General features: G+C 36.9%; 1 protein-coding gene across 1 annotated transcript in view; it reads left to right on the forward strand.

The window, feature by feature from the left end:
• LOC148951571 (adhesion molecule nephrin-like) overlaps positions 1-12,964 on the forward strand; it is a 286,912-nt gene that overhangs the window by 176,955 nt on the left and 96,993 nt on the right. Inside the window, exon 6 of the mRNA XM_089091200.1 lies at positions 7,006-7,157. Within this exon, the coding sequence (XP_088947326.1) occupies positions 7,006-7,157 (152 nt within the window). The remainder of the gene's footprint in view (positions 1-7,005; positions 7,158-12,964) is intronic.

A 12,964-nucleotide genomic window follows, 5' to 3' on the forward strand; every position in this document is an offset into this window, starting at 1 on the left:
ACGGTTAGTGGCTCTGACGATTTTTTTTGTCGATGCTATGACGGATTTTGTCAATGTCCTGACGTTAGTGGCCCTGACGGTTAGATGTTATGACGCCTTCCAAGTTGGATCAGGAGCTAGAACTTTGCCTTTGTGGCGTAACTTTCAGAGAAACTTATTTATGTCCCATTTACAGCAAATTTCCCTCTTTTTTCCTCCATTTTTATGGGCTATTCAACTTCAGGAGGAATATTATTTCTCTGGCCATCCAGTGCATAGCGTATAGCGTCTGAGACCGACATGACTTCAAAATATGCTGTGATTCCAGAAAACATGATATTAAAATATGCCATGACTCCAGTCGAATCTATAATTCAAAAGCCACCGGGTGGCAGTTTTCTCGTGTTTTGCTTTAAACACCATTTATTAAAAACGACAGTCTTGTCTGTTTCGTCGTACAAAACCGTCACTGCCTCACCTGTTCCAGTTTCTCTTTAAGTGGGGTCAGGAGCTAAGAACTTCCGCAATGCGGTAAAGATGTGAGCCAACCCTTCTTGTACATCATTTTCGGTAAATATTTCCATTCATTCCTTCGATGTAGTGAGCTTTTCAACTTCGCAAGACGTGTGACCTCTCTTTGACCCTGAATCACATTAAATAAAAAATTATTCTAAGGAGCAACATTAAAACTTAAAACGAACAGGAATTATTTCGTATATGAAGGGGTTGCCCCCCTCCTGAATACCTTGCTCTTCGCGCTAAAGTTTTAACACTTTTAAAAAAGCTTCCTATTCTAATTAAACGACCCTTGTGTTTCAGGAGTCATTCTTAAAAATTGGGACGAACAGTCAAACGCCTAGTGGAAGCTATCTGGATCGCAAGGGGTGAAATGGTATCAGGTACTATAGATATCGGTACCAGAACAAGTCCACGGGAAGCAATTATTCGTACTTCCTAGTCCGGCCTCTATTTCTGTGCACTTCTATCATAGGGAAACACTACTGCAATTACAACTAATATCATATTATCAAATTATTATCTTTAATATTCGCCTTACCCTGCTACGATAGGTCTGCCCTGTCCTCAAAAAACACGAAAAAAAGAAATAAAAATATAAAAATAAATACTATAGGACATTCTATACCAGATTTTCGACTTATATTTTGAATATAGGAGAATAACCGAAAACTTCTTCTTTTCATCATGCTTTTTATTTGGCATACTTTCCCTTTGGCTGCTTAATATTATGTATATGGGAATTTTCCAGTGTAATTTTCTGCAGGGGGAATTTTCTGGAGGAATTTTTCAGGGGGAATTGTCCGTGGTGGGGAACTTTCTGGGTTGTCACTTAAATTCAAGTTTAAAGGAAATAACATGTCACAGAAAAAAGGATAAAAACTGGCTATAAAGCTATGCTTAAAGAATCTAAGTTTATCTGACAAATTCAGTTTTAACATCGCTCATTAGAATCCATTATTATCTTTGAATAAATTAATTTTGGCCTTTACATATATTTTGCTGTAATGACGTGTACTGGTATTCCTAAGAAGGCACATTTTGTTTTCTTAAGTTTTCACCATTCATTTCCTATGAAAGCAGCTGGGATGATATGGTATTACTATTTTTTTCTTTTTTCGAAGCAGCATTATTCAATTATGCTTATTTTGCTTATGACTAATGAAATTGCCATCTTAATTCATTTGTTTCGTTCATTTTTTTTAGCGATTGAGAGAATAATTTTTTTTTAATGATATTTAGCTTACAGGATTTTGTTGGCAGTTTAGTGCTATTTAAACGTTACTCTTTGTAAGCATTAATCAGTTTAGTTGTCCTAACTTCCAAAATACAAATTTACACAGCTCCTATGAAGTGACCTAGAATTGAAAAATTAAAACAGTCCTAGAATCATTACTTCAATGAAGATCAACCAGGGTTGCTGCCCGATAAAAAAAATTGTCAGATTTTAGTGATTTTCTTCAATAATCTAGTGATGTGATTTTTGTTTAGGCAATATAAAAATCACCAAAAATAGTGATAAATTACTAGGGGTGGTAACCCTGGGTTCAACCAGGACTAAAGATGAAATCATACGAAACGAGGCAATTCATTCAGGTATAAATTATGAACATATTTCTAATGCTATACTTCCCTTTTTTAAAAGGCCTTCTGTAACTGGCTCGTTGATATCGGCTATTGGTTTTTAAATATAATTTTTTAGGTCATTTGGAAAAATTTATACATAGAGCATTGATTGAATACAAAAACCTTCTCTGTACGGCTACCAAGGGCTCCAGCAGATGATGACAGGGGGCATTTTGCGGAAGACCTAAAATGTGCAATATTTTGTAACATTCTTGGAACACATGACACTTTTCTGGCATGTACAAAAATGTTTCAAATCTTACCCTCTTTCGGTGATTGTTTTGCCGGCTTGCCCCCTCCCCTCGAAAAAATTCAGTAGGTGAATTTGAAAGGATCTGTAATTTTCAGTTTACTTAGCCAAAGAACTTGTCACTTTCTTTTTTGTTGGAGCAAGGAGTTTGATTCATTCCAACACAGATTAAGACAAGTTTTATAGATACTATCTCCAATAAAAAGTAGATAAATGAGAAACTCAATGTATTAAACTTTCTAACTAATCCGCTTCTTTATGGATTCTTTCTATTACTTATTAATATTATTAATTATTTCTATTACTTATTACACTATTACTTTCTATCAAACAGTTCGTGGTAACGAACTGTAAGTAAGGAGCGACCCGGCCCAATGGTAACTGAAACTCTAAAAAACGGAATTTTGATACAAATAGATACATCAAAAGAATCAGATTTTAATTCTGATTTCAAATATACAAGTTTCATCAAGTTTAAAGTTACCTATCAAAAGTTACGCGCCTGAGAAAATTTGGCTGATTTTCGAAAAAAGGGGGAAAGCCCCCCTAAAAGATATAGAACCTTAATGAAAATCACACCATCTTATTCAACGTATCAGAGAACCCTACTGTAGAGGTTTCAAGCTCCTATATGCAAAAATGTGGAATTTTACATTTTTTGCCAGAAGAAAGATCACTGATGCGTGTTTATTTGTTTGTTTGTTGTTTTTTTTTCCAGGGGTGATTGTATCGACCCAGTGGTACTAAAGTATCGTGAGAGGACTCATTGGAACGGAAATTAAAAGTTCTAGTGGCCTTTTTAAGTGACCAGAGAAAATGGAGGGCAACTAGGCCCCCTCCCACGCTCATTATTTTCCCAAAGTCACCCGATCAAAATTTTAAGATAGCCATTTTGTTCAGCATGGTCGAAAATATTATAACTATGTCTTTTAGGATGACTTAATCCCTCGAAACCCCCAGGGGGAGGGCTGAAAGTTATGAACTTTACCCAATGTTAACCTATAGTATTGGTTATTGGGAAGTATACAGACATTTTCGGGGGGAATTTTTTCTGGTAGTGGGGGTTGGGGGTGGGTCGGGGGTTATATGGTAGGATATTTTCATGAAGGAAGTTTTCATGGGGGAAGGGACATTGTTATAAAGGGGGTGCTGGATTTCCCATCATTATTTTAAAAAAAAATCAGAAATTAAATATAAAAAAACAAGTTTTTCAACTGAAAGTAAGGGGAGGTGAAAGTAATGGTGGTATTGACTAAGGGGAGAACCCCCTCATATACGTAATAACATATACGTAAAAAAAACAAGCGATACAGGTCAATGGCAGTAGGAACTTTAAAAAACGGAGTTTTGATGCCAATAAATTTATCAAAAGAATGGGCTTATAATGTTGCTTCTAAATATATAAATTTTATTAAGTATAGTATTGCTAATCAAAGGCTACGAGCCTGAGAAAATTTACCTGATTTTACAAAGAGGGAGGAAACATCCCCTACAAGTGAAAGAATTTTAATGAAAATCACACCGTCAGATTCAGCATATCAGAAAACCCTATTACATAGGTTTCAAGCTCATATCTGCAAAAATCCACAACTATATCTGCAACGTATTTTTTGTCAGAAGAAAAATATACAAATATAGAAGTTCGTTTCGTAAGTTAATTTGTAAATTACGTCAGAACAAAATTTAGAGACAGCCATTTAGCAAAAGAAGAGTAAAATTTTTATGAAAATTTTTTTTACTGATTCAATGACGGTGAGCCAAAATAAAAGCTGCATTAACTAAAAAAACGATCAGAAATTAAATTAAAAAAAGTTTTTTAAACTGAAAGTAAGAAGCGACATTAAACCTTAAAACGAACAGAAATTATTCCGTATATAAAAGGGGCTGTCCCCTCCTCAACGCCTGGCTCTTTACGCTAAAGTTTGACTCTGTCTCACAACTTTATTTTTTAAAACAATAAAAAACTTTAGCGTAAAGAGCGAGGCGTTGAGGAGGGGACAGCCCCTTTTATATACGGAATAATTTCTGTTCGTTTTAAGTTTTAATGTCGCTCCTTACTTTCAGTTTGAAAAACTTGTTTTTTTTTAATTTAATTACTTACGAGGATGTAACATCTTTAGGTGTACATTGCACGAATAGTAAATAAATAAACAATTGCAGAAACAAATAAATAGTAAATAATTAATGTTTAATAATAAATTTTAATTTGCAGCTGTCCAAGTTAACAACAACCTGTTGTTCTGCACCTTTACCTATATTTAAAGCACCATTAACTATTTTATTATTTAATTTATTATAGCTCACCAAGGTAATCAAGCTGATTCTAACTGAATCAAACTGATTCAAACTGATTCTAGCTCGGTTCAAATTTAAATTGAATTTTTCTGCCTCATTCTGTCATGCTTTAATTTTTCAACAAAAATACTGTCTGATTTTGCAACAATTAATTTTAATTTTGCAACAAAAATATTGCAATAAATTTTGCAACAAATGGTGCTTTAATTTTGCAACAAAAATATTGATCTTTCTAAAAAGTCAGGCCTACTAGGTCTGACGAACTAGGGTCGACGCACCAAATAATTTTGTTCACCGTTGAAGAGCAGGCTTAAGGCCGGATGAAAGCTTGGAAGTAGGACTAGTGATATTGAAGGTGAGATTGGTGCCATCAACTCGCCTATGAAAACAACAGGAAATGTTCCGCCCGTATAGGAGATTATGAAAGGCTAAAAAATACACTTTTTCCAAACGTGTTAAAATGAAAACGTGTTCAAACAGTTCATGTTAACGAACTGTAAATAAGGGGCGACTTGGATTAATAGTAATCGAAACTCTAAACAAGGGAATTTTGATATCAATTTGGTTCATTCGCACTTATTTTGGTAAATTTGTTTGTAAATAAAATGATACTCCTGAAAAAATAGATACATCAAAAGAAATAGCTATATCATGCTGATTCAAAATATACAAGTTCCATCAAGTTTAGTGTTGGCCATCAAAAGCTACGAGCCTGAGAAAATTGGCCTCATTTTCAAAAAAGGGGGAACACCCCCTAGAGAACAAGGAATCTTAATGAAAACCACGCCATCAGGCTCAGCATGTCAGAGAACCGCACTGTAGAAGTTTCAAGCTCCTATATATCAAAATGTGGAATTTTGCATTTTTTTTTTATTTTCTTTTGCCAGAAGAAAGATCAAGGATGCGTGTTTATTTGTTTTTTTTTTTGTTGTTGTTTTTTTTCCACAGGATTGATCGTATCGAAATAATGGTCTTAGAAGGTCGGGAGAGGGTGTATTCGAACGGAAATTAAAAGTCCTAGTGCCCTTTTTAAGTGACCACAAAGATTGGAGGGTGACTGCCCCCCTCCCACGCCCCTTTTCCACAAAGTCATTAGGTCAAAATTTTGATACAGTCATTTTGTTTAGCATAGTTAAAAGATCAAATAACTATGTCCTTAGGGGTAACTTGACCCCCAAAACCCGTGTAGAGTGGCTTGTAAGTTACGAAATTTACCCATTGTAGGCTATACGTGTATTGTTTGTTATCGGGAAGTATACAGACATTTTTCGAGGGGGGGGATTTTGCATGTAAGTGGGTTTCCATAGGGAGAATTTTCCGTGGGGAGGGAAATTTCTGAGGGATGAGCTTTTCATTGGTTTTTATTTCTCTTTGACAACTCAATTTTGCATCTGGAGATGTTCCGGGGAGTTAACGGTGGGCTATTTTCAGCGTGTTTGGATTTCCAGGAAAAAGTGTCCACGGAAGAGGGATTTCTGGAGAGATCGAGAAAATGATTACAAATTAAAGTGTTTTTGAAATGAAAGTAGGCTAAGTAGAATTTTTCAGCCTGAATCGTCCAAAAGAGATTTAAAAGGGGTGGGGGGATTTTCATTGAGGATGGAACTGTCCGGAGCGAATTTTACGGGGGGTTATATTTTACGTAGGAGTTTTCCGTGAGGGGAAGGATTTTTCATGGAGGGTGAGCCGGATTTACCGGTATTATTTGAGGAACGATCAGAAACTGAATTAAAAACAAACAAGTTTTTTAGCTGAAAGTAACGAGCAACATTAAAACTAAAAATGAACAGAAATTATTCCGTATATGAAGGGATTGCCCCCTCCTCAATACTTTGCTCTTTGCACTAAAATTTGACTGTTTGCCCCATTTTTTTAAGACGGGTTCCTGAAACACAAGGGTCGTTTAATTAGAATAGGAAGCTTTTTTAAAAGTACAAAGGGCTTTAGCGTAAAGAGCAAGGTTATAAGGAGGGGGGCAATTCCTTCATATATGGAATAATTTCTCTTCTTTTTGAGTTTTAATGTTGCTCCTTATTTGAAATTTAAATGGAGTTTTTATTAATTTAGTTTTCGCACAGGAATTTTACCGGGAGATGGGAGGGGCCAATGAAAAAAAAAATGTCATTTCATAACTTAAATAAGACGTGCCCGACAATTCAGAAAAGTCGTGATATCGGGGGAAGGTCTGAGAACTCCAGCTTACCTCTATGAAGCAGACAGCCTTGTGAATTACTCTTTCCAGGATTATCAGATTACAAGTTACCAGATTGGCAAAGAATTAGTTAGTAGTTCTGTGTTGGTACTACATACATCCTGAAATATATCTTATTCCATTCTAGTGCGACCACTAACCACAAGAATTTTAAGCAGCCGACAGCCCCTAACCGCAGGGCGCCGATACGATATCACATGTCAGGCAGCAGGCTCAAAGCCTCCTGCTGTCATTACGTGGTGGAAAAACGGAGAAATGCTGAGAAGAACTAAGGAAATGGTATGTTGTTTCATCTGTTTAAAACATCTTGTTCTCTATGATTAATAGTGCAAATTATAGCTTTAGCTGTGTGCTGAACAGCCCTTAATTAGAGGCAACGCTGTAGCGTTGCCTATAGTAAAGGCCATACGGCTCCAATGTTTTATTATTATTTATTTTTTTCCCAGAGGCACTTCATTTGAAAAGGGTCGTCGTAAAAGTTTCAAAGGGGGCTTATTTGATTGGAAATCGAGAGTTCTAGTGCCCTTTTTAATAGTCGAAAATTATTAGAGGGCAATTAGCCCCCCCCCACGCCTACCATTCCACCAAACACATCCAATCAAAATTTTGAGATAGCCATTTTGTTCAGCGTAGTTGATTACGCTGAACAAATACAAAATATATTTTTGAGGAGGATAATCCCCCACAACCCTCAGGGCAAGGGTATTAAGTTATGTCCTTGAGGCATATAAGGTTTTTATAGAAGGTGTTGTCATAGAAACTTCAAAACAGGCTAATTCGATTGGGAATTAAAGGGCTAGTGCCCTTTTTTAATAGTCGAAAACGATTGGAGGGCAACTAGCCCCCCCCCCACGCCCATCATTCCCCCAAACACATCCAATCAAAATTTTGAGATAGCCATTTTGTTCAGCGTAGTTGATTTCCAGATAGAAAAAATATTTTTGAAGAGGATACTCCCCCACAACCCTCAGGGCAAGGGTTTTAAGTTATGCCCTGGGGGCATATAAGGTTTTTAAAGAAGGCGTTGTCGTAGAAACTTCAAAACAGGCTCATTCGATTGGAAATTAAAGGGCTAGTGCCCTTTTTCATAGTCGAAAGTGATTGGAGTGCAACTAGCCCCCCCCCCGCCACACTCATCATTTCCCCAAACACATCCAATCAAAATTTTGAGATAGCCATTTTGTTTAACGCAGTTGATTTTCAGATAGAAAGTATGTTTTTGAGGAGGACAATCCCCCAGAACCTTCAGGGAAAGGGTTTCAAGATATACCCTGGGGGCATATAAGGTTTTTAAAGAAGGCGTTGTCGTAGAAACTTCAAAAAAGGCTCATTCGATTGGAAAATTCAAAGGACTAGTACCCTTTTTAATCGTCGAAAGTGATTGAAGGGCAACTAGCCCCCCCACGCCCATCAATAGCCCCAACAACTACCATCCAAAGGTTTTAATAGTCATTTTGTTGAGCGTAGTTGATTTTCAGATAGAAAATATGTTTTTGTGGAGGACACTCCCCCACAACCCTCAGGGCAAGGGTTTTTAGTTATGCCCTGGGGGCATATAAGGTGTTTATAGAAGGCATTGTCATAGAAACTTAAAAAAAGGCTCATTCGATTGGAAATTCAAAGAGCTAGTACCCTTTTTAATAGTCAAAAGTGATTGGAGGGCAACTAGCCCCCCCCCCCAACGCCCCTCATTCCCCCAAAACACACCCAAACAAAATCTTGAGATAGCCATTTTTGTTCAGTGTAGTTGATTTCCAGATAGAAAATATGTTTTTGAGGAGGAACTCCCCCACAACCCTCAGGGCAAGAGTTTTAAGTTATGCCCTGGGGGCATATAAGGTTTTTATAAAAGGCGTTGTTGTAGAAACTTCAAAACAGGCACATTCAATTGGAAATTCAAAGGGCTAGTGCCCTTTTTAATAGTCTAAAGTGATTGGAGGGCAACTAGCCCTCCCCCCCACGCCCAACATTCTCCCAAACACATCCAATCAAAATTTTGAGATAGTCATTTTGTTCAGCGTAGTTGATTTCCAGATAGAAAACATGTTTTTGAGGAGGACAATCCCCCACAACCCTCAGGGCAAGTGTTTTTAGTTATGCCCTGGGGGCATATAAGGTGTTTATAGAAGGCATTGTCGTAGAAACTTCAAAAAGGGTTCATTCGATTGGAAATTCAAAGGGACAGTGCCATTTTTAATAGTCAAAAGTGATTGGAGGGCAACAAGCGCCCCCCCCCCACCTACGCCCATCATTCTCCCAAACACATCCAATCAAAATTTTGAGATAGCCATTTTTGTTCAGCGTAGTTGATTTCCAGATTGAAAATATATTTTTGAGGAGGGCACTCCTCCACAACCCTCAGGGCAAATGTTTTAAGTTATGCCCCGGGGGAATATAAGGTTTTAATAGAAGGCGTTGTCGTAGAAACTTCAAAACAGGCTCATTCGATTGGTAATTAAAGGGCTGGTGCCCTTTTTAATAGTCGAAAGTGATTGGAGGGCAACTAGCCCCCCCCCGCCCATCAATTTCCCAAACACATCCAATCAAACTTTTGAGATAGCTATTTTGTTCAGTGTAGTTGATTTCTAGATAGAAAATATGTTTTTGAGGAGGACAATCCCCCACAACCCTCAGGGCAAGGGTTTTAAGTTATGCCTTGGGGGCATATAAGGTTTTTATAGAAGGCGGTGTCGTAGAAACTTCAAAAAAGGCTCATTCGATTGGAAATTCCGAGGGCTAGTACCCTTTTTAATAGTCGAAAGTGATTTGAGGGCAACTAACCCCCCTCTCATGCCCACCTTTTCCCCAAACACATGCAATCAAAATTTTAAGACAGCCATTGTATTAAACGTAGTTTTAAGTTCTGGAAATTTGGTCTTTGACGATTACAACTCCCCCAAAGCCCTCAGGACAAGGGTTGTAATTTAAGGATTGTCCGAATCCTTCATATTATTTCTTATGGAAGGGATGCTCGTATAAACTTTAGAGAGGGCTCATTTGATTGAAAATTGAAAGTTCTTGTTCACTTTTTAAGAGTCAAAAGAGATTGAAGGACAACTAGCCCCTCTCCCTCCTCCACGCCCTAAATGCATCAGATGAAAATTTTTAGATAGAAATTTTGTTAAAATAGTTCAAAGTTCTGATGACAAAAAACTCCGGTGTCGACAAAGCCCACCAGGGACCAGGGGTAGGCGTTGTAATTAATACCCTGGGGCATAACTTATGAAGGGGGGTTTATAACTTATGAGAAGGGGTTTTGTATGGGAAGAACATATAGGAAATCTATTATAATTATCAAATTATAAGGTTAAAATACATACTCTGTGATCGATGCAAAATTGCTTTGGCACACAAATTCCTATTAAGGTCAATTCCAAACAGTCGTGATCCCTTTGTGTCAGCAAGTGAAATGATCCAAACCCCCTTATTGCAGCTATTTTTCAATCCATTCATTGTTGTCAATCGCTGTCCACAAGTTATGCAAGCTGTCTATTGTTCATATATAAGGTTTTTATCAAAGAGGTTATCGTATAGACTTTGAAAAAAGCCTCATTTGATTTAAATTAAAAGTTCTAGATGCGTTTTTTAAAGTCAAGAATAATCTGACAGTAAGCACCCCCCCCCCATGCCATAAAAACTTGAATTTTTTTGTAATCAAAAACGAACAAAAATTAATTAAAAATATAACTTTCCAAAAAATAAGTTTTTCAAAGAAAATTAAACGCCATTTTAAACTTAAGATGAGGATATACAAATACATCTTAAAATTCAAACCCAAAAAACGACCAGAAATTACTATTAAAGAATAAATGAAACCCAAAACGAACAGAAATTAAATAAACAATCATAGCAAAAAAACATACAACAAGTAATAATATTGTACCGTGAGTAAAATGTGATATATTTAAAATACAAAAAAATAAAATCTTTTTCTTTCTAAAGATAATTCCGACTTCCTCTAATTAAGTTTAAATCTAGTTTCAAAAAAGAAAAGTTCTTAATCAGCAAAAAGAGAAACATTTTAGCCTCAACGACGCTATTCGGTTTTGAATTTCGCCGAGACGATTGGTAATAAAAAAATCACTAGATACAGAGAGTTCACAGGAAGCTTAAGTTATAACGTTTAGTCATCAAAAATATTTAAAACAAATTACTGGACGAACAGTGAGCATAATGAAGTGACTTGGTAAACATAATAACAAGGTAGCGGCCCCCTCCACAGGACTTGGGCCAATCGTGAAAAAGCTAGTAGAGCGCAGAAGCTATATTTGTGTGATATAGTGAAACAAAGTGTTTTTCGAGGCATTCGTAGATCAGAATTACTATTATTGGCATTCAGGCATTGAAATTCAAATTATCATTATGACGCAGTCTTTGTAGAGATTTGGTCATTATTGTTATCTCAGCCACTATTGTCGTCAGTTGAAGTGAGGTACTGTTGTACACCTAAATGTAAGTCTCAATAAAAGTATTGCTTTTCTATTTGTGTTCCTTTTATCTATATGTCTGTATCTAATCGCACAGCAGGTAACTAGGTCGTATGCCCCCATCGCCAACGCTCCCAGGAATCTGATTTTTACATAACATTAGAGGTAATCGTTGCGGCGATAACCCGAGGAAGCGAGGTTTCGCTCCCAAGTTGATAGTTGGAAAATTTCTAACCTACTATAGCTCCGCATTTTATTTTCTCGCTTTCAGCCAGTGGCGCGATCGGTACACCGCTTTAAATCATATTATTACATTTGTGGCCCCAGACTTCATCGCCACGTTTGGCGCATCTTAATCGCAACAGCCTTAAAGCATAATATTACATTTGACGCGGTCAATCTTTATTACCACAATTGCAACAGTCCCTCCCTTCTTACCGCTACATATGGCACGGTCGTAAATTGGAGGAAAATATGCGTTTTAGTTATGCTATAAACTTTGTAATTTAAATTTAATCATTGGAGAGATACAGACTTATAAGAAAAAGTAATTAGGTCTATAATCGCTAAGCTATTACAGGAAAACCCTTTGAAATATCTCATAGGAGATAATAGCCTCCCCCAAATAGGTTAAGTGAAAAAAAACTATTTTTAGTTAATTCAAAACCAAAAATGTCGGAAGATTTAAGCAAACTATTAATGGCGCAAAAGTTGGTCATGAAGAACGTAGAGATAGCAATATATATTCCACAACACGATGGACAAGCAGATATCAACGAATTTAATATCCAATTGGCCCAGTTTGTACAATTAACAAAACAGAGCTAGAAACGTTAGACGGCATGCTCCAATTATGATTAAAAGGGCAGGCCTTAACCTTTTTAAAGCACATTGAAAATACTATAGGTGATGACGCCAGCTTGCCAATAAATACGGTGGACAAATTGTTAGCGGCATTTAAAGATAGATTTATCGAAACCAGTTCCACAAATAAATTAAAACACGGAATGGTATGCTTTGACCATTCACAAAACGTAAGAGAATATCTTGATAATATGCGGATTTCAGTTGAAGCAAAATGCGGAGAAGGTTCAGGTGAACTGTATGAAAAAGTCATACTAAATACATTTTTGCAAGGGCTATCCCAAAACTATATAGAATAGTAATATCCAAAAGTATTCAAACATTTGACCTTGCAGATCAGGAAGTAGGTCGAATGATCGAAGTTGATATGATGGTGGCAAATCACAGTAAAATAAAAATAAATAGCCTAGGCGAAACAAACGCAAACCTGACCTTCAAGGGCGATCAGGCGTCTCCCAATTTCTTTTCAAAGGATAACTCCCCATTGCCACAAAGAAATAAAGCGCAAGAAACCGCTAGGCCGAAAACAGTACGTTTTCCGCCCGTAAGACAAATTATTTATGAAAATAACCCGACAATAATAAGATGCTATATTTGTAATCGACCTGGGCACATTGCGAGAGAGTGCCGTTATGTCCCCAATTGCACACCAAAAACTGTTCTCGGTAGTACGCAAAATTATGGCAACCATTTTTCCAGAAGAACAAATTTTAGCACCAGTGCTACACTAGGCTATAGCCAGGGAAGATTGTGGCAATCAGTACCTCACAATGCGTACCAACCAAATTTGTACAA

This window comes from Artemia sp. Qi Xiang Cuo, chromosome 6, assembly GCF_049724085.1.
Source record: "Artemia sp. Qi Xiang Cuo chromosome 6, ASM4972408v1, whole genome shotgun sequence".
Taxonomy (NCBI): domain Eukaryota; kingdom Metazoa; phylum Arthropoda; class Branchiopoda; order Anostraca; family Artemiidae; genus Artemia; species Artemia sp. Qi Xiang Cuo.